The 21,502-nt window shown below is 57.4% G+C and overlaps 2 protein-coding genes across 2 annotated transcripts; one reads left to right on the forward strand and one right to left on the reverse strand.

The window, feature by feature from the left end:
* Positions 1-2,255: 2,255 nt before the first annotated feature.
* On the forward strand, positions 2,256-4,109 carry PERCC1 (proline and glutamate rich with coiled coil 1). The gene is made up of 2 exons (XM_072349536.1): positions 2,256-2,411; positions 3,261-4,109. The coding sequence occupies exons 1-2, from the start codon at positions 2,386-2,388 to the stop codon at positions 4,042-4,044; spliced, it is 810 nt and encodes a 269-aa protein (XP_072205637.1). The 5' UTR covers positions 2,256-2,385; the 3' UTR covers positions 4,045-4,109.
* Positions 4,110-4,838: 729 nt separating this feature from the next.
* On the reverse strand, positions 4,839-21,138 carry CLCN7 (chloride voltage-gated channel 7). Its single transcript, XM_072349456.1, has 25 exons — positions 20,938-21,138; positions 17,122-17,193; positions 16,233-16,304; positions 16,003-16,068; positions 15,303-15,435; positions 14,912-15,021; positions 14,084-14,164; positions 13,833-13,895; positions 13,244-13,327; positions 12,847-12,940; positions 12,224-12,288; positions 11,631-11,747; positions 11,279-11,333; positions 10,819-10,879; positions 10,071-10,209; positions 9,618-9,711; positions 8,480-8,649; positions 8,093-8,144; positions 7,501-7,628; positions 7,207-7,292; positions 6,869-7,001; positions 6,715-6,774; positions 6,359-6,535; positions 6,175-6,255; positions 4,839-6,082 (listed from the first exon to the last, which is right to left on the reverse strand). Exons 1-25 carry the CDS (start codon positions 21,064-21,066, stop codon positions 5,996-5,998), a joined length of 2,409 nt encoding a protein of 802 aa, XP_072205557.1. The 5' UTR covers positions 21,067-21,138; the 3' UTR covers positions 4,839-5,995.
* Between the last annotated feature and the right edge of the window lie 364 nt (positions 21,139-21,502).

Below are 21,502 nucleotides of genomic sequence, written 5' to 3' on the forward strand. Positions count from 1 at the left end.
CCCTCCCGGCGGCGCGGAGCATGCCGGGACGTGTAGTCCTGCGGGGGGAGGCGGGTTGGGCGGCAGTGCGGGCCGGGCTGTACCGGGACAGGCTGCGCCGATCGCTGCCAGGGCTGTGCCAAAGTGGGCCAGGCCCTGCCAATGCCTGCCAGGCCATGCCGAGCTGCACCGGGCCAGGCTGCGCCAACCCCTGATGGGCCGTACTGGGCAGTGCTGGGACATACACTGAACCTGATCTCGTACCAGGCCGTGCTGGGCCATGTCGGACCCTTTCAGGCTTGCACCAACCCGTGCCAGGCCTCACTGAGCTGCACCGTGCTGTGCCAGGCTCTACCAGGCAACGAGGCCGGGCTGGGCCTCACCAATCCCTGCTAGGCCACACTGAGCTGTTCCAGGCAGGGCTGTCAGACAGCACTGAGCGCTGCCAGCTCATGCCATACCAACCTGCGTCAGGCTGTGCTGAGCTGTGTCAGACCCTTTGAAGCCGCACCGACCTGGGCCAGGCCCTCCATGCCATACCAAGCCCAACCAGGCTGTGTTGGAGCAAGACTTGCCAGGCTGTGCCAGTCCCTGCCCAGCCGTACTGAGCAGTGCCAGATCGTGCTGTAGCAACCTGTGCTGAACCATGTCAGGGCCCTTTGAGCTGTACCAACCTGTATGTGGGATTCCCCTGGATGTGCTGAAGAAAGGGAAAGGCATAATTGTTTGAAAGGTGGAAAACAAGGACTAGGCAAAGGTTTGGTTACGGTTTTCTGTCTAGTAATCTTGTTTACCCTTTTGGTGCATGGCCTGCAGTGGTTGTGTCACTGGGGAACAGATAAACCTGACTCTGTCTCTCCCAGTCGTGGCCTAGCTAATGCCAACGCTGTGCCAAGCTGTGCCAGGCTGTGCATCGCAGGCAGCAGTGGCAGTGGGTGACATCAGGTGGCAGATCGAAGGCTGCCCGTGGCTTATCAGCTCCTGCTGGCCGTGTTTGCCCAGCAGTGCCTGGGCGGGACCTGCTGCCTCCCCCCAGGGCTGCCAGCGGGAGTGTGTGTGGAAGGATGGCAGCACGGTGGGGCATGGCTGGGATCCCAGCTTGGTCCTCACATGCAGGATGGGGTGGGTGATGGTCGTACCCAGGATGGCACCATCCTCAGCAGCACTGAGGGAGAGTCAACCCCAGGGTACAGGGCCAGATCAGGAGCTGTTGTCAGCCCCCAAGGCAGGGGCAGGACAGCTCTGGAGCAGGGTCTGCCCATCCCCAAGCCCAGTGCATGGTGTCACACCTTAGAGCCCCAGCAAGGGCTACAGCAGAGGGGACAGGACTGAGTCAGACCAATGGCCATTCCATGTGTGTTCTCCTGCTGTCACTTGTGGGTTTTCCCATGTCCCTGGCCACCGGGTGTCCCCCAGCTCTCCCATGTCCCCTGTCTGTTCCCTGCACTCCTCTGGATGGCCACACCATCATGTCTCAGTGCCAGAACAGAAATGGCACAGCAGGACTACAGCCTTCTCCAGACATCAGCTGCTCTGTTGTCATTGCTACTTCCCTGTTCCTGCATGGACCAACACAGTTCCAGGCCATAGTGGGGACACAGGGTATCCCAGCACCCTGTCTGCAGTGACAGTGCCACCACCTGGGTGCCACCCCTGCCCTGGGGCTGACCTAGTTCTCCCCACAACAGCATCCTCCTCTCTGCATCCAGCACTGCCCAACAGAGACACCAGCCCCAGCTCCCAAAGTGCGTTTCCTGCTGTGTCCTGTCACCCCAAAAAGTCCAACCTCCATCCCGGGGCTGGTACTGGAGCCCCACACCCATCTTGGGGTCTGCAGGGAGCATGGAGCTGCAGATGGGGATCTGGAGCTGCACGGGTGTGTGTGTGTGGGGGGGGGGTGAGCAGCACCGTGAGACCCCTCAGAGGCTGCAGCCAGGAGGGTTCACCCACCACAGCCACAGCTCTGTTTGCACAGGCAGCTCTCGATAAGCACCGTGTTCTTCAGAAGATCCCTACTCCAGGAGTCAAAATAGCATGAAATTTAATTTTACGCCTATTTGACAAAGCTTGATTTTACCTCCAATCAGCGGGGAGATAAGAGCCCTCGCTACAAGTGTGTGGGCAGTTTGGCAGCTGGGGCTGCCGATTTAATAGGTGAATCTACAGGAACAACACTTGAAAATCCCCTGGCGAGTGAGCCATTAAGGTGAGCCCTGCCTTTCGTCCCCGCGTCCCTCCCCGCGCCGCTCTCCCGTTGCTGGGTGCTAAAGCAAACCCTGGCTCTGTTTACCGAGTCTACTATTACAATACGGCTACCAAATATTTGCCAGCCGTCAGCTCGCTGCTCCGCTATAAATACTTCAGGCCCAGGTGGAGGGACAGCGAGGGGGAACGGCGCGGGAGCCTATGCATGGCCGGGCTGCAGCACCGAGGTGAGTGCCGACCGAGCTGAGCCAGGGCACAGCAGGAGATGCGGCACCGGGCAAAGCCCTGCAGCCCCTGCAGCTCTGCTCTCCCTGCTTCCTGGAAGTGAGCATCGCTGCTGCGGTGTGCTGAGCCCCGGGAGCTGAGCCCATCACCTGCCTGTGGAAGGGAACTGGGCACGTGGCTGACAGTGCCCTGCAGTGAGCATAGAGGGGCTCGGCAGGACTCAGCTGTGGCCAGAGCCCATAAAAGCAGTGCCGAAGGGGGCCAGGTTTATCCCCTAACAGGGAAACCTTTGGGGTCCTTGTATGGACTGGGTATGGCGCTCAGCATCCTGGTGGTGCAGCCCATGGGGTGCAGTGCTGTGCCAGGGTGGGAGGTGCTCAGCACCATTCACTGCCACACAGAGCCCTGGAGCAACAGGGAACACTAACCTTACTCTGCAGCTCAGGGCATGTCTGTGCAGCTCCACGTCCTGCAATGTGGAAGGGACACCCTGCTGCCTCACTGGGGGCATCCCTACTGCTCTGCAGTTAATGGGGACAGCCCTGCTGTTCTGTGTCCTATGGATCAGTGGGGACAGCCCTGCTGTTCTGTGTCCCATGGATGAGTGGGGACAGCCCTGCTGGTCTGTGTCCTATGGATGAGTGGGGACATCCCTGCTGTTCTGTGTCCCATGGATCAGGGAGATGTCCCTGTAGCCTCCATCCCAGGGACAGGGGTACATCCCCATATCCCCACGCTGGCCATGGCGCAGTGTGACACAGCCCTGTGGTGCCTCAGGGTGGAGCAGAGCAGCAGGACAGGGTGGGGGTATGGGGCCGTGTGCCGCCCTCACGCCATGTCCCTGCCCACAGGGTGAGCCCAGGCCCCAGTGTGTCCCTTTGCACCAACATGGCTGCCGGCGTCATCCGGCCGCTGGCTGAGCTGCGGCTGCCCTCACCCTTCCCTCATGGCCTGCTCCTGCCTGCACACCCCGAGCCCGACTTCCCCGACCTCTCTGAGGAGGATGATGAAGAAGAGGAGGAAGAGGACGAAGAGGAGGCAGCAGAGCAGAGAACTGGCTGCAGCAGACCAGAGCCGGCCGGCCCCAGTGCCGCAGAGACCACACTGCAGCTCCTGCGCTTCTCAGAGCTCATCAGCTGCGACATCCAGCGCTACTTCGGGCAGCGGGGCCGGGAGGAGGCCGCCAGTGGCCACAACGTGCCCGAGGACTGCAGCTCGCCCCACAGCTCACCCCACAACACCAGCCTGGGGCACACTGCACGGGCTGGCCGGGCGCAGCCGGAGGTGGCACTCGGTGGCCACGGGGCTGCACACAGGCTGGGGCCGCTGGCCGAGCTCTTCGAGTACGGCGTGCACCGCTGCCTGGCGCCACGGGTGGCCAGCGGGAAGACACAGCGGCTGGAGAGAAAATATGGCCACATCACCCCCATGCACAGGAGGAAACTGCCGCCCTCCTTTTGGAGGGAGCCGGGTCCGGGCCCTGGCAGCCTCCTGCACAGCGGCACCCCTGATTTCAGTGACCTGCTGGCACACTGGACGGTGGAGCCGGGGCCAGAGCTGGCGGGCAGTGGGAGAGAGCTGCCACCTGTGCTGGGCCATACAGGGCTGGAGACTGAGCCCTATAGTGGGCTGTGACCCACTGCAACCCGGCCACGCACTGCCCAGTTAATGAGCAACCCACAGGCAATGGGACACCTGGAGGCAGTGGGTCGGAGCCGGTAATGGGATGAGTGAATAAACGACTCCCGCAGGCTTGAGCACGTGCAGTGTCCTTCACCATGGTATCCCCGGCCCTGGGTGACAAAAGGCTGCAGCACAGCACCCCTCAGCCGCTGGCTCCAGGAAGAGGAGGAGGGACACGCGGTGGCTGGAGGAGCAGTCTGTGTTTGCTCGGCAGGCCCATCATAGTGGATCCCATCCCCTTATCTCAGCTGTGCTGGGGCAAAGGGCAACATGGGGCCTCACAAAGCACCCAACTGCCAGCCAGGGATAGACTGCAGCCTGAGCAGGGGGGACTCAGCAGCACCATATGGACCCAGGACCACTGCGCTGCCAGCAAGCAGGAGCCAGGCTGGAGGACAGGGCAGCACAACAGCCCTTCCCCTTCTCCATGGCCTCCTAGCTGCTGCTGGAACCCAGCCCTGTTACCAGGGTCCAGCCAAGGCATCCCCCCCCTTAATTACAGTGCCTCTTTGTTGGCCTTGAAAGGGAAAAGCACCCAGGAAGAGGTTCTGGGCACCCACCCCTGCCAGAGGGTGGTGACATACAGCACTCCCCCCATACAGCACCCCAAACCCATGGCATCCATCCCCAGGCAGAGCAATGCTCACATCCCCTAGCACCATCCCTGGGCTTAGGGTTCAACTACTGGGACCTGAGCTCCAGCAACAGCACCAGGAGATGGAGGGAAGCACGAGACAGGCACTGCCGGAATAAAAGTACAAATGGGGTTTATTTCAGCACAGAAGTGAGTGGAAGCTCACAGGTACCAGCGTTCCTCTGCCCTGCACAGCTCCCAGCACAGAGCACAGCACAGCGTGCTGCCACTGCAGGGAATGTTGCAGTGCAAGGAGCAGGGATAGGGCCAGCACCTGCAGTGACGGAGGCAAAGGAAGTCAGAAGAGGAGGAGGAGTTACACCAGGGGGATGTGAGGGCTGGAAACTCACCTCCTCACCCAGGGAGAGGCAGACTGGTCTCCCCCTGTGACCCAGCCCAGCAGGAACCAGGCTACTGCACCAGTCTGGACCAAATTGTAGCAAGTACAGAAACAAAGCTGAGGGCACTTTGGACCCAGCATCACTAGAGCAGCACTTCTGGGACTTGGATGAGAGCAGGAGTCAGAGGGGACCACATTCCAGGACCACCACCCCCCAGGGAAAAGGGGGTTCTCCTCTTCCCCCCTCCCCAGCTAGAGCCCAGGCATGGCAACACTATCTGTCCCTCACCCCTTGCTCTTAGGGGCAAAGCAGCTGAGGGAACCAAGAAAGAGATGGAAGCAGCAGCTGCTGAACCATAGGAGCCCTTTTATTGCACAGCAGGGCAGGGAACTCCTCCAGCCAGAGGAGCAGAATTGCAGGAGTGTGGCACAGGGCTCACCCCAACAGCTGGCGGCAGCACAGGGAGAAGGGACAGGGCCTTTGAAGCAGGAGGAGCCCCACCACCTCCCATCCCCATAGGGGGCGCTCAGGCAGGGCCAGGCCCAGGGTGGCAGCAGAGACAGAGGGCAGACACTATGGCAGAAAGACTGGGCCCAACTCAGCAGGGTGCGTCAGCTCCCCTGGGCATGCTCCTACCTTCACCCAACCCATGGTGAGCCTATGCAAGGAGCTAACAGAGCCAACCGTGTATTTTGATCCCTCAGGGAAGCAGAGGAAGGAGCGAGGAAGAGGAGAAGAAGAGGCAGCAGACTGGAGAAGGCAGCAACACATGGAGAGCAAGGGCAGCGTGGCTGGGCCAGTGCTCCAGGCACCGCAATGTCTCCTCCACAAGCCAGCCCTGTCCTCTCCCTGCCTCCACCAAAACAGGATCCTGGTCTCAGAGGGGTTGGGGGCCAGCGCACAACTCCGCTGGGTAGTTCTGCCCCCATCACGTCTGTGCCAGAGACAGCTCCTCCAGTCCCTCCTTCCCCAGGCGGTACCTGGCGAGGTCTTTGCGGGTGACCATGCCCACCACCTGCCAGGGAAGGGACAGAGTTAAGCCCCACAACTAGTGAACAGAACGTGGGGACAACAGCAGCATCCCCGCGGGCTGCCCCAGGGTCTCACCTCGTTGTGATTATTCACAACCACCAAGTGCCGGAGGCCCAGGGCTCGGAAAAGCTTGAATACCCGCGGCAGAGACGCCTCCTGAAAGGCAGAGCAGGGCCATGGGAGACACAGCGTGCCCAGCTGACCCCTGGGGTGGTGGGTTCCATAGGGACAGGGGCACAGAGGGGCCCGGAGCTGTTACCTGTGGCACAGTGTAGGGCGAGGGGTTCATGAACTCGCTCAGATCTATCATGCACTCACGCTCATCCTGGGAGACGTGGATGGACTGGATGGGGGGGAAGCGGGGATAGGCATCCCGGAAATCCTTCAGCTTCAGCCGTCGCTGCACCAGGCTCAGGTTGGCCCTTTCCACAAAAACCTGGGGAGGAATGAGACCCCTCAGGGACCACCCCACGATGCTCACTGGAACACACAGCCCCACAGCCCCAGGGCACCCACACAGGCAGGGAGGGAAGAGGCCAGAAGCATGGGGTAGGCAGAGCTTCTGCAGAGGAGCACACAGCTTCCTGATCCCTGAGGTGGTTTCTGTGCACTCACCTTGTGCTTCAGCAGGACGATGAGCTGGGAGCGCAGGATCAAACCCCGCAGCCCGGCCACCTGCAACAGAGCACCCAGCATGAGGCAAGGCTGGTTGAGGCAGCAACGGCTACGATCCCACACCGCTCTTGCACAGACAACCCCCAAAGCTCACCTGTGTGGTGTTGGGGTTGCTCTCCACCACTGGGAAGCCGTTGTGGTTGGAGGAGGTGTCACTGAGGATGTCCACGACAGTGCCCACCCGCTCGATCCTCCGCAGGCAAGTGACAGGCGTGCTCATCACTTCCCTGCAGGGAAGGGAAATGTGAAACAGCTAGATGGCAGCACACCCCAAACCCACCCCAAGGTGCACAGCTCTCAGCACTGACATGTCCTCTGTCCCCAGTGTGGGGGACATTGGAATGGACATCACACTGCTGGGGAAGGGGCTGGGCTGGCAGCAGCATGACACCAGGGCTGCCCCCAGAGGTGCCAAATCCTTGGTCCACCTACCTGGCTGTGAGTGAGTGGGACGTCACTGGGGCCTCCCAGTGCAGGAAGGGCACACTCTGCAGCTGGATGTGCATGTCGTAGAGACCCTGCAAGAAGAGTTGTGCCAGCAGAAGACATGTCAAGGGGGTACAGCCAGGAGGCAGCTCCTCTCTGCATCAGGCCCCAGGATCTCCTCCCAAGGCTCTGCAGCAGCACCAGTCCTCACAGCTTCCCCTAGCTCTGCAGTACCCCAAATCCTCATGCACAGCCCTCCCACCCAGTCCCAAGCTCACAGTGAATGCATCCAGCCCTCACCTCCACAAAGTAATCTCCCACAATCTTTGCTGTCATCAACACCAGCATGATGGGGAATCCGTAGGTGACGTTGCCTGTTGCCTCCATCATGATGACAGTGAGACTCAGTGTCATCCGCACTATCCCACCTGCAAGAAGCACCCAGATGGACCAGGGGCTCAGGGGAGAGAACCCAAGAGCCCTCAGTTTCTGCACAGCAACCCAGGACACTCACATAGGCACCACATCCAACCCACCCAGGGACACTACTCCCCTCTGCTGGCTTTGCAGGCAGGAGCAAGCCACCCACACGGTGACAGGGCTTCAGGGCAGGTTTGGGGAAGCCAGAGCTCCCAGACCCAAACTAGGCTGCAGACCCTCCAGCCCCGGGAGCTGCACTTGGCAAGCCCAGCCCTCATTTTTGCCACAGTACTTCCAGCACTTGGTAGTGCTGTGAAGAAGCCGACAGTCAGGCTGGGTTTTAACCTGACAGTACAGGCTGCATTTCAACTAGGGGGAAAAAACTGCATTAGAGAAGCAGAGAGCATTTTTTCCTCATGCCACAAGTTGGATGTGGCCATGACTCCCAAAGGGGGGCAACTCAGCAACTCACCTAACTGTGCAGCAGCTCCCATCAGGGCGTACTTCCCAGGGTCAGCCCAGATCTGAGCACAGGAGAGAGACCAAGTGAGCTGCAGGCGGCAGGGCACACAAGAGATAACAAGCAGTGCCCTGGCCTCAAACGCAACCTTTGAAGGAGCAGAGCATGCCAGAAGCTGCCTGCACAGCCCATATGTCAACAGGGCTCCGTCAGGGTAAAGGAAAAGCCCAGATACTGCTAAGGAGAACATCAAGTGTGGAATCAAACCACCCCACACTTCTCCAGACCACCGTGCCAGGCTCTCAGCCAGCTCCATGCCCACTGCCTGCACATGCAGCCAGGTCAGCAGCAAAGGAAGTCAGTGAGGAGCTGAACTGCCCCTTCTCATCAAGCACTCACCGAGCCCTTGGTCAGGTAGGACAGCGAGATGCCAAACAGCCGTCCCCAGGCAGCACCAATCAGCAGGGAGGGGATGAAGACACCTGCAGACACCGTGAGGCCATACGTCCAGCAGGCCAGGAAGAAATACATCAAGGTGAACATGCCCAGTGTCATGGGGTTGTAGGAACCTGGGATGGGAAGAGAGCACAGAATCAGTACCAGTCCCACAGCCTGAAGGGGACCACAGCCATGGGAGAGCAGCCAGCAGCCCCTCTTGCAGGGCAACGTGACAAACTTTGCAAAGCCCTGAGGGACCAACAGCACTGGGGGACAAGGTCTGGTGGGCAGAGGCACTGGTGAACTGGTCCCAGAACAGCTGGGAGATCAAGGCAGCAACCCCAGGGGAGCAAAGCACACTTTATCATTACATGGGGTCCAAAGGAAATAGGAGCTGGAGTCTAAAAGCCAGATTTCATTCTTCATACAAATCCAAACTCCAAAATCCACCTTCGCAACCTACCCAGAAGGTAAAGTCATTCAGGGGCAAGAGGCCCTGCTAAGTGAGAAACCAGCCAGAGATATTTCCAGGATGGACTCTAGGGACTAAGCAAGGGTCAGACACGCTCCCACACAGATCAGAATGACAGCTTGCAAACAGGCACAGACAGAACTGATTCCTTGTCTGCAGGCAGCCTTGAAGGCAGAGCCCTTTGACTGAGCTCACGGTGCCTCCAAACACAGCACCCACCCTTCCTGCCCTCTGCTGCAGCAAAGGAACTGACGTCTCCTTGGGTAGCAAGGAAGGAGCAGCTTTGCTGTCAAGATCTGAGTTTGCTTGCTGGTAGAAAGACCAGATCACTGCTACACCCATCACAGCATCATGTCCTACAGCCAGCACAAGGCTCAGAGCAGATCTGCCCTGAAGTGTATGGCGACAGCAAAGGAATAGCAGCACCTTCTGTTTGCAGCACTGCATGGTTACTCAGGAGCTGGTAGCCACAACAGCCACTGTCTATAACCCCATACAGTGCTTTGCTGGACCCCACACTAATCACACCTCACCCCATCCCACAAGCAACAACAGAACAGGTCAGCCTCTATGCACACATTCTGTCCTGCTCTGATCTTCAAGGAAGCATTCACTTTGCACACAGACCTGGAGGGTCATGGAAGAGGTTGACAACACTCTTCTCAGGTGTGTTGAAGAAGGCAGTTGCCATGGAATTGTACTCTCCATCAGCACAGAAAAGCTGGAAGGGAAGGAAAGAGTTAGAAGTGGCAGCTGTGGGCTGCCCCACTGCAGGGCAAGCTGCCATGCTCGAGTTGTGTGCAGAGGTGGGGGACTACACACAGCAAGTACACCAATGCCACAGCACTTCCATCCAGTTACTGTGCTGCTGGTGACAGAGACTTGAGCAAAGCAACACTACAGCCCAGTTGGGGCTCACATCTCTAAGATGAGTGTTACGGCAAGCTCCATCCAGAGCAGAAGGCAGCGGCTGCAGGAGAACCAGCAAGGCCCAGGGCCACAAACTCCAGCAGGGTCTCACTCCCCTGCTCAGCCTCAGGGTAGCCCTAACCCCAGGTGTAGCTCACCAGCATCTCCTACCTGCAGAGGATAGGCCACTGAGCTCCCCTGGATGGGCTGGCAGTCTCGGGAGCAGTAAATCATGACAAAGCCCACAGCTGCTGTCACTGCGGCAACCAGCATGGCCTCAATCACCTGGAGGCAAGGCCTGTGGATGTACCTGAAAGGGAGCAGAGCAGTAAGCCCAGCTCCGCCCCAGCAGCACCCAAGGGTGCCAGTGGCAAGATGCAGCAAGCCTTACAGGCTGCAGGGAATGGAAGGCTGTGCCAGGAAAGGGAGAGCAGCAGAGAGCCAAGCTCAGTAAGCTTCACCCCAGGAGGAGTGATGCCCTGGGAGATGCTGCAGACCCTTCACCAGCTTTTCTGCTGCCACAGGTCACCCCCCTCTGACATCTCATGGCTGGTTCTGGGGTTTGAAATGCTGGTGGCAAGTATGGCTGTGCCAGAGCAGGCTCTGCTGTGGTTCAGCAGCAATCTATTGCTGCTCTCATGTAGCAATCATGTCTTACACAGTACTTGCACTTGTTTGAGCAGCCAGGTCACTAAGGATAAATACTTAGCAGGATCACAGCAAAGGTAGGATGCTGTGGGTCAAAGCCTTGGGTGCAGGCAGCAAGAGGCACGTGGCATCTTTATCTGTCAGCTTCCAGGGGCTGCTGTTGTTATGCATGAGGTTACAGTCTGGCTTTGGCTGGGAACATCACAACCAGGAAGCACAGAAAATGTCAGCCAACCCATTTGAATTACCTTGGCTACCCACAAGCTCTTACCTGATCCGGAACATCGTTAACCAGTAATTCAGGGCATTGAACAGAGCCCCCAGGATCCCACCTGTCAGCAGAAAGAAGGGAAGAGTCAGCACACAAGTCTCAGGTTCTCCTACGGTCACACAAGACCCAAGAGAAAAAGGGAAGCTCAGAGAGACAACGATGACACACTCAGCATGACTGGCTGCCCCAGGACACGCGGCAGCACGGGGCTGCCCATGACTGCAACATTCCGACCCCACCGAGGACTTTGCAGGATTACATGGTCTCTCCTTTGCTACAAGGGTGAGGGCTGGCCCTGGATCCTGCTCTCACCTCCATAAATTCCACAAACAGCCTCTGCTCTTGAGTTAATGGATTTTCCACTCCCCCCACAAAAGTGGATCCTGAAGCTTTTTCAGGCCCAGACAGAACAGAGGGAATTATTCGTACTAATTGGACTGAAAGAGCAGAGCTCCCTTACCAACCACTCCCATAAAGATGAAGATAGGAATTTCCTGGATCGTGTATCCCATTTTCTGCAAACAAGAGACAGGTTTCAGATCATATGGACGTTTGACTGACGGTCACTGTCTGTCTGTGGCAGCACGAGCCTGAGCCAGTGGGCAGCTCCTAGAGCAGCCCCAGGATGTGCCCTGAACACTCCTTAGCACCCAGACCCAGCAGTGGCTGCAGTAACACCTTCGGCTCACACTGGTGGAGCTGGGATCCAGCCAGACCCCAGAGCCTGTCCCAGGCAACATTTTAATAGAGACCAATGTCCCAGAACCCCCGAGCTGCTTCTGACTTCCCCAGCAGAAGAATCTGTGGCTTACCTCGCTATCAAACCTGCCAAAATTGATGAGCCCAGGGCTGGACAGATCCCAAGCATTGCCGTGGTAAACACTCAGGACAGAGTTCAGAGTGAACGTGGAGATCATGGAGGCAAAGAACTAGAAAGAGGTGAAGCACAGAGTTACTGCTGGACAGATCCAGCCCAGCTCCTTCCACACTATCCTAAAATATCCCCCAATGGACTTGACACCCAGGATGTGCTGGGGACAAGTGGTCACATTCCCCATGGCAGCGCTCTGGGCAGGTTACACCAAGCATGGGCTCACTCCTCCTCTCACTCCTCCACTGCCTTGTGGCAGCTCCTTTGCAAAAGGGGTTGGGAGCTGCAGGAAATGAGACCTCACACTCAGCCAGACTCCAATTTAGCCCCTGGGGGCTAAAAGGGGATCTGGGATGCTCTGATCCCTGCCATGCATTACACGGCTGCCCAGGGCAAGGATGAAAAGAGGCACACAGCTGTGGGGCACAGAGCCTCAGGGCACAGGGGAAAAGATGATGCCTCAGTGCCAGCACACCCTGTATTAACTGGATTAAGGCCTGCTTTAATTTTCTGCTTCTGCTTTGCAGCACTTACGATTCTCCATGTCAGGAACTGGTTCCAGAAGGAAGCTCCTTCTTCTAAGCTGAAGAGGACACCCCCTGCAAGTGCAAGACACAAACATCTTCACAACAGGCAAGTGCCACAGACTCTCACCTCTCAGCACCAGCCAAGGCAGCCAAATCCATCCCAGCTCACACGATCAAGCAAAAGGACCAGACAAGCCCAACAGGCTTGATATACTGCTTGCAGCAAAGCCCCTTCACTGCCTCCCCTTCATCCTGGGGAAGCAACATTTAGGATCAGAGACAGGTAACCACCTCCTCTCTTCCCAAGATGGGCACAGCAGGGCAGGACAGCTTGGAGGAGTGGCAGGCACTTTACAGGAAGGCTCATGGCACTACCACAGAGCAGCCACAGTTTCCCTTGTCAGTCCTGGAACTGGCAGAGGTTGGCAGCACACCAGACTGGGCTGCTTACAGATTCCTACCATGCAACACCCAACCTCTGGGCTTCTGAGCAAGCATCTGAGCCTGGAACTAAATATGGGGCTCTCCCAGCCCAGACTCCTGCAGTGCCCTGTGCAGATCCCTGCAGGCAAGAGCAGCCCCCTGACAGATGCGTGCAGCACTGCTCAGCATCTGAGCTGAGACACATACCCACAGGGGCACCAAATGCCGCAGAGACGCCAGCAGCAGCTCCAGCTGAGACAAAGTCCCTTTTTTCTGTGTCTCTGCGGAAGTACTCAAAGATCTGAAATACCAAAGTGAAGGTAGGTTCAGGCATGGCCGAAGGCATGAGATCAGAGGAGACACAGATATAACCCCTTGCCACCAGCAGAACCCCCCACAGAGCTATTTCGGGCACCATCACAGGATGGAATTCAGGTGGCACTAGATGGAGCCCACAGCTCTCTCCCTCTCACTGAGCACCTTCCCCAGGGGAGTCAGAGCTGCACCAGCTCACAACCTGGCTGGACTCTGACACCAGGAAGGGCAGCCAGGCTGAGCACAGAGCACACTGCCTGCAGCAGAACTCCTTGCCCTGAGCACCAACCTTGAAGTCTCTCTTCAAAGATGTGGATCTTCCCTGGGAGATGCCAGCAGCAATCACAGCTCCAGAGTGAATCATCGGTCCTTCCTATGGGCAGGAGAGTGGAGTCAGACCATGGAAGGAGGAACCGCTAGAGCTGGGGAAGGTTGGATGCTGATCCCTGCATAATGGCCGTGAAGAAGCTGGATGCTATACCTGCACCAGCTCTGTCTCTGCAGGTCTAGTGATAGAGGATTTTAGACAATACAGACCTTGCAATTTCTTCCCCAAACCCAGATCCTCATTCTAGCAAATGGCTTCTGTTCCCACCAGCACTCACTCTGGCTGAGCAGACAGGAGCTTGCAAAGACCACCTTCCTTGCCTTCAGCCCTAGCAGGTCAGCCAGGTCCGAGCGTGGCACCTGTGCTCCCCCAACTGACATTCACAGGCTGCTGCTCTTCTGCACTCAGCTAAGCCACACACTGGACTGGCAGGGAGTAAAACTGGGGAGTCACCGCAGGGCCACCAGTCCCCCACCCCCAGCACAGGGCTGTGGCACGCATGCCAACAGCAGATAACAACATGCCAGGAGCATAACAGAGAGCTGCTCACCTTCCCAACAGCCAGGCCACCGACCACTGAGAGGATGACCCCGCAGACTTTGATCACCAGGGTCTGCAAGACAAAGCAAGAGGCACAGCACATCATGAGGGTGACAGGAGCACCCCAGGCTGCTGCAGCAAGCACAGCTCCATCGCTGCCACAGCACACACAGGGAATGCCCTACGGCAAAGGAATGAAGCATGTTTGCTCCAGCCCAGCCCATGCAGTAGGCAATCATCCCATGAGCTCCCACTTCTTACCTTGAGGCGGACAACATGTGGGATCTTCACACCATTGAGGTAGCATTTAATCTGGGGAATGCCACTGCCAGCTGCGACGGGCTGTGAGGAACAGGAAGGTGGCAGTAGCTATCACATACAGGATGTATCATATACATGGGACGTGCTGGCCACTTTACCCTGTCCCTAAACACAGCCCATGTCAAGCATGTCCTTGAGGAGACTCAAAGCTTATTTACAAGCTCTTGAGAGGCACTTGCTGTGCCCCCTCAGACACACTGCCCCAAAGGGAAAACAGATACAGTCAGCAAGTTCTAGGAGAACATAAGGGCGTCCCCTGCAGAAGGCTCATGGTTGGTGGCCAGGGAAAGTTTTGCCAGAGAGCAAGGGCAAAGCAACAAGGAGATTGCTGCAGACCTGCAGGGGGTCACTGCCCCTCTCAGCCACAACCTGCCCCCCCAACATCACCAGTCAGCCACCAGTTTCTGGCTTTTCCTCTTGAGTGTGTCTTGGAACACCTAACCTGCCAGCTCACCTTAGATGCTCGCAAAACTGCAAAGCAAAGAGGCTGAGCCCAGTTCAGGGCTTGCATGAACTGACCTAGTTTGCAAGAGCTGCACCTGCATCCAAGACTGAAGCATGCTCTTCTGCCACCTCCCCCGCCCCAGGTAGCAGGAGCTGCAAATGAAGGGCAGCACATCCTGACAGCCTGAAACCTGAGGAGAAACCTCACAGCACAGATGTTTCCAGTCAGCACCAAGGCATTGGGCTGCAGAGGTGCAATTCATCAGGAACGCATCTGATGGATGTTACAGGAGTACCCCACACAGGCAGCCTCCAAACCCTCACCTCTATAAAAGCAACGATAACAGAGCCCACCATCACCACACTGGCATTCAGAGTGGCCCAGAGTAACAAAGAGAAAGACAGGCCCCCTTTCTCTGTGAACTTGTCGATGTCTGTGGAGGAGGATCAAGGAAAGGCTGCTATCAGCTCAGGAATATCCCTCCCACCATCACAAAGCTTCACCATGGAGCTCCTGGGGCTGGGGTGTGCAGAGTGCATTGACTGGAGCACTTGGAAGCAGGCAGCACCCTCAGAGCAGTGCTGAGAGCAGCAGGACCTGTGCACTAAGCCCAGGAGGAAGCTGCCCTCTCCTCCAACATCCTTCTTGTTGCCACCAGGAGCAGAGGACACAGATCCAGTGGCTCCTGGAGGCCTCAGCTCCATGCAAGGATACTGTCCTTCACCACACGGTACTTCAGACCAGCCAGGTTCTCCACCACAATGTCAATGAAGCAGGCGACGAGGCCAGTGAGGATGCCAATCATGGCACAGATGACCCAGCGCTTGATTTCCACTGTCCGGAAGGCCTGACAGACAAACAAGCAGCCATCAGAATCTACTGCTGCCCAACCGCACATCCACAGCCCCCAGTGTGCATCAAGATGGGCTCCTGCCCACCTGGCCACCTTCCCAATCAAGTCCCAACCCTCTTTATCCTATGCTTGGCATAGGACTGTAAAGCCTGACCTATTTCAAGGCAGCCCCCAGTGCCGTTGTCCCTCCAAGGGATCTCTGGTTAGAAGAGAAGCTTTCCCATCTTGCCTGCCTCCATCAAGCCTCTCAGCACACTCTCCTGCTCTTTCTTTCTGCAGTTCTAGCTCCCAAAGCCCCCAAGGTAGGGCCTTCCCCACTGCAGGTGTTCCATGTATCTCCACCCAGTCCAGCAATATCACCACAGCACCCAGGCGAGCTCCTCATCCCTCCCTTGTGCCACAATGGGGTCCTGCAGAACTGGCCACCCTGCCCATTGCAAACTGGTGGATACCCATCAGACCACACAGCTCAAGCACTGCTGCTGAGCACCACATTCCCCTGGCATGGAGGGAGCAGTGGTTGAATGGTGTCAGTGTGCAGCAGGTCGTGGCAGGGCTCACCGCATGGTTTATCCTCCTTTCCTCTTCCAGGAACAGCTGGTTTTCACTGTTGTCATAGTCCAAGCTCTAGCTCAGAGAAGAGAGATGCTGTTACTGTCTAATGCTAAGGAAGACCCCTACGCCAAGGGAGGGCCAATCTGAGACCCTCACTCAAGAGCTCTCCGCTGCCCATGCCTCACAGAGGGCAGCTGGCAGCAGCAGAGCTGAGGAAGAAGCAGGGACACACATACCTCATACTTGAGTGATAGGAGCTTCTCATTGTGAGGGATCTCGTTGGGATACGGCCGGGGGAGCTCTGTTTCCTGTGAGACATGACGTGCAGGTTGACAGGGCCCCTATTTCCCTCCCTGAGGGCAACCAGCAACTGACACAGAAGCACTCATGCCATAATGCTGCCTTGGTGTTGGTTTTACTGCATGAACACCCAGAAAGCACAGGAAGGACCACAGGGAGAACAGTCTTAGTGCCCAGGACCCAGGGCACTTTCCCACTGGTCAGCGTGTGCAGGTTTAAGTCAGCTCAGACCCCAAGCAGGATGTGTCCCATGGGAAGCCACAAGTACAGCAGAGCAGGGACCAGGCAGGCAGAGGTTCTGCTCAGCCAGCAATAAATCAGAGCAGCTCTGTGTTCCCAATGGAGGTCAACATTTCACCTCAGTGGGAAATTCCTTTGGCCTAAAGCAAGGAGCTGTTTCAAGCAGGTCTGTGTTTTTGAGTAGAAACTAAATTCTGTCTCAAAATGCCTTTGATCACACAAGCTTCTCCCAGCTCTGACTTAGGGCATTTACTGGGGTTGCAGGAGGGGCCCCACTGGCATCACATGCCCTTCTTCCAGTCCTGCACTGCAGCTACATACAGAACTGGGGCAGCCTTTCCTCCAAAACACTGCATTAAAACATGCTACAGCAACTCAGTCACAAGTGTTCCAGCTGGAACCAGCAACAGAAATGCCTCTCAATCACTGCAGCACTCGAGACCCAAGGATGGCCACGCAGGAGCAGGATGGGGGAGAAAGGGCAGTGCTCATGGTGCCCCATGGCCAACCCTGCTGCCCTGGGAGCATCCCCATGGGTTATTTCACAGCAGGGAAGCAGTCACATCCCCTCTCAGTGCCACTCACCAGCTCACGGATGTCCTCATTAAGATCCACATTGCTCAGCTGCCCAGGGCGCAGGAAGGAGGAAGGAGTGAACTACAAAGAGAAGGAAGAACGAAGTCAGTTCTTGAACGCACCACCAACAGACGGCCCAGGCTGGGTCCTGTGCCCCAGAGTGCTTCCATGCATGGAATCCCCATGGAAGGACAGAGTTTGTGTTTGTCCACCCTTTGTGCCTCTCTGCCAAGCTCCAGTGCTGCCCAGGAGCTGTGTGAAGCGTTGGAAGGGCGACAGACCCCCCCCCAAGCAGTCAGAGCTACTCCTCAGCCAGGCAGCAATAAGGGATGGCCTATGGCACTTCTTGTTCCTCCACCTGCTCTGCAGGAGGGCTCCCAGACAGGGAGATGAGCACATCAGCACATTCACTTCCCTCAAAACCCTCAGTGCACAGGACACAGCACAGTGCTCAGGCTGGCTGCCAGCACAGCGTGCACCAGCAGGGACACCAGCACTGCTCAGCAGCACCCAGAACAGTGCCAGGAAGGTTCTCCTTTCCCTGGTGAGCCCTTGGGCTTGTTATGAGCAGCACAATTGCACAACATAAGGGTCTGGGGATTTTTCTGGGCTAGGGCTGGCTTGGGCTCAGGCTGAACCAGCCAGGAGGTGCACACAGAGCCCCAGCAGCAGCAAGTGAGCTGCCCTCACCCACTACTGTTGTGAAACATGGGGACATGCAAGGACGTGAGAGCATCACTGCTGCTAAGAACAGCCCAAACACCATTTCTCAACATCCACATCTTCCCCTCTGCAGCCTCACCCCTCTGACAGCTCTGCTCCCAAACAGCTGAAGGACCAGAGAATAAAGGAGCACTGGAGAGCAATAGGAGGATCCCAGCAGGGCAGCCCCTCTCTGCAGGGGCCTGCAAGCTGCAGATCCTAGATAGAGCCCCTCCTGCTTTAATCCCCACAGATCCTGCCTGGAACATGCAGACCAGAGCAGCAGGAGCCATGCACGTCACTGCAGTGAATACCCCTTTGTGTTTGCAGCCTGACCTATTTTCCCTTTTCCCCATCTGCTCCACACTCTCATTTACTTCCTGACCTGGGGGTGGGCTTTGTCCCCACTTCCCAAACCCTTTGGCACCTGCTCAGCACCAGCACAACTCCTATGAGGCAGGCAGACCAACGCTGTCACCCTGCGGGGACACATGAGAGCAGGGAGAGCTTACGTAGGCATCAGCCAGCTCCCCAAGAGATTATGGAGCACTGGAACACAAACAAGAAAGGAAAAGGAATTGCAGTCAGACCTGAAGTTGAACTCTGTGTTACATTTGAAAACATCTTGCTTGTATAACACAGAGTCCCTCCCAGCTCGTCCTGAGTCCTGGCAGCAGGCAGCACTCAGATGGGCTGAGCACACTTAGGGCACAGCTGGCTCCATCCTGCCAGCACAGGGATCACATGCTGGAAGAACAGGAAAAGGCTTTTTCCATCAGCACCCATTTTCCATATGAGGAATGGGGAAAATGGGACGACTGGGCACAGACAGAGGATTATCTGTGCGTGTTCTCAGCATGACCCCAGCCTGGGTGCTTGCCAAGCACAGCCTGCTGTTCCCAGGCACATATGATGTCGGTGTGACTGCCATGCATTTATTCCCCTGCAACATCACACACTGTTGTCAGAACCCAGAGGATGCAGACAGACCACCAGCTTTCCTGTCCCATCCCCCATGGGGACACCTGGGACCTTCCCACCTGGATGGGCAATGCCACCCAGCCCTCAGCAGTCCCATTGGCTCAGGGAGATCTTCATGCTGTCCCAGTGACCTGACAAGGGGTTACAGAGGAGATAAGGCCACACATCCCTCAAGGCCCTATATCCATAGGTCAGGAAGCAGTAGAGTTGCAGCAAGAGAATGACTGCTTAGGGAAAGCCCATCACAGCAGTGCCGTGTCCCAGAGCAGTGATCACAGCACGACACTGGTTTGTGAATAGAGGAACGACTTCAAACAAGGCTATCTAGAACAGCCATAGAGCAAACACCGCCTGTGTGCACAGCAGCCTTTTAGTGCCTTGCTAACTGGACTCTGAAGAACCACAAATAGAGCGTTTGCTCCGCAGCCCATCTGCAGGACAGCCAGCAAGGCCATCCCTGCAGGACATCACCCACAGCCACCCCCCAGGGACACAGTGCCCTCCCATGAGCAGTTCTCTTATCACTACCCTGCTCCTCGCTAACAAGCTCTGAATGCACGTGGCTTTGTTATCAGTGAGATAAAGCGCCGTGCACAAACCACACCAGGAGCCTGCACTGCATAAGCAAGAGGAAGGAAGGAAGATGGCTTTCAGCCTCCAGGACCCTCCTGGCCCTGCTCAAGGGTGGAAAAAGATGACTCCTGCCCCTCCAAGCCACACCACCAGACAGCTTACCATGGTACATGGGGGAATATGAGCAGTCCCATAGGCTAACAACCCCCTGCCCACCCTCAGGAGCATAAGCACTGCACAGATCTCAAAGTCAAAGCACGGTAGCACACATACAGAATGCATCTGCGAGGGACAGGAAAATTTAAACACCTGAAGCTAATGATGGGATTTGGCTGCTCTTACTGAAATCATCCACCCACCTTCCAGTTTGAAAATCAATACATTACATGCAACTTGACCATGTGGGAGGAGGGCAACCCACGCCTTGGGGCACGCGATGCTCAGATGTGCAGGCAGCGCTTTGCATCGCAGCACAGCCAGGTCTGATGGGATGAAGGCTGATCCAGCCCTGGCACCGTGCTCAACTCCTCCCAAGCCAGCAAGCCCCAGAACAGAGAGCCCGAGCACATCCCTGCAGCACACCTCTGTCATCAGAGACACACACATTGAATCAAGCAGCACTCTCACCTCTCATCCATCAATTATCATTCGCTCACCGAAGGTAGCTGGGGAACTTGGGGAACTACAGACCCGTATTTCCTTTTGTCATTTTAAAATCACTTTCATTTCCATTAAAAGAACATACAAGAAAGGGAAGAAGCCCCAGTTGGTGCCATTTCTGCTGTATTGTCATGACCACAGAGAAAGTCTCCCATGACAAAAACAGCTTCACCCTCCACCAAAGCAGTCCTGTCTCCACTTCTCAGTACCCCCTGCCTGATACCGTGCTGTCATGGCATCCAGCTGGTTCCTATTGGTGTAACCTGGCCACAGACAGGTATGGGGATATGAGGACATTGCCAGAGCCCTGCTCTCCTCCTCACATCCACATATGGCCATGCTCATAGCAATACAGAGCCACAAAGGGCCCTTCTGAGCTGTATGGCATCAAGGTCACAGGACCATCCATGGTGAGAAGCAGCCGTGCTACACTGAGGGGCGATCCCAGCTGTGCTGCCAGGTCAGTGCCCCCCTGCTGCCCATCACCCCCACCTCGTGCTGAGAGCCGTAGTACAGCACTCACAGTGCTCTGCTAAGGGAAACGGCACACAGCGATCTGTCAGCAGCCGGACCATCACGGGACACCGTGGCGATACACAGAGACCAGCAGGGCCAGGTCTCACTCAGTCCCTGCTGCTTCTTCAAAGCTACTCACGGAAACGAACCGACCCCCAGCCAAGAGATCCGGCTCATCCTCCCCTGCCGTGCCTCAGACCTGCAGTCCCCACCGTGTGATGTGTAAAGGCAGCGTGCAGTGATACACGCGGTGCTGCTGGATGACCTTATTTCTCCCTCCAGATCAGAAGCTCTACAGGAGCGCTTCTCCTCCGATTCACTACCGAGCCCGCCGCTCTGAGCCGTGCCCTGGGCCCACCCCGGCCCACCCCGGCCCGCCCCATCCCGCCTCACCTGCCGCCCGCCGCCCGCCGCGCCGGGCCCGGTGCCGTTGAGCAGCGGGGTGTGCTCCCCCGCGCGCTCGTCCTCGTCGTCGCGAGGGTCGCGTCCGGACCACGACACCTTCTTGGCGACGTTGGCCATGCGGGCCGGCTGCGGGACAAGGCTCCGGCGGCCCCCGCCTCACCGGCCGGTCATGTGACGCGCGCCGGCGTCACGTGAGCACTACGTCATCAGGCGCGACTATCGCGCCCCGGGGCACCATGGGAGTTGTAGTCCACGGCTGTCAGAGAGCGCGGCGGTACTGAGCTGCGCCTGCGGGGGCGGCCATGGGGACAGTGCGACGGGAACAGTGCGGGGGGGCACGGCGGGAGGTTTGGGGGCTGCAGAGCAGGTGGGGAAGTAAGGCAGGGCAGTATAGAGCAGTGCAGTACAGAGCAGTGCAGTGCAGTATAGAGCAGTACGGAGCAGTGCAGTACAGCACGGAGCAGTGCCGGCCGGCTGTAGTTCACTCCCGCCACCACGAGGCGGCAGCACTGCAGTGCCGCTGTGCCGGCTGGAGGCGGGGCTTGAGAACCAA

Source organism: Excalfactoria chinensis, chromosome 14 (genome assembly GCF_039878825.1).
Source record: "Excalfactoria chinensis isolate bCotChi1 chromosome 14, bCotChi1.hap2, whole genome shotgun sequence".
NCBI lineage: Eukaryota > Metazoa > Chordata > Aves > Galliformes > Phasianidae > Excalfactoria > Excalfactoria chinensis.

Bases quoted from the DNA above. Each gene is read 5' to 3' on its own strand.
- PERCC1 (XM_072349536.1), top strand. From the start codon at position 2,386: ATGCATGGCCGGGCTGCAGCACCGAG. The intron at 2,412-3,260 runs GTGAGTGCCGAC...CCCTGCCCACAG, and splicing joins GGCCGGGCTGCAGCACCGAG to GGTGAGCCCAGGCCCCAGTG.
- CLCN7 (XM_072349456.1), bottom strand. From the start codon at position 21,066: ATGGCCAACGTCGCCAAGAAGGTGTCGTGGTCCGGACGCGACCCTCGC. The intron at 10,210-10,818 runs GTAAGAGCTTGT...GCTCCCTTTCAG, and splicing joins TTAACGATGTTCCGGATCAG to GTACATCCACAGGCCTTGCC. The intron at 7,629-8,092 runs GTGAGTTGCTGA...TGCTTCTTGCAG, and splicing joins GGGAGCTGCTGCACAGTTAG to GTGGGATAGTGCGGATGACA.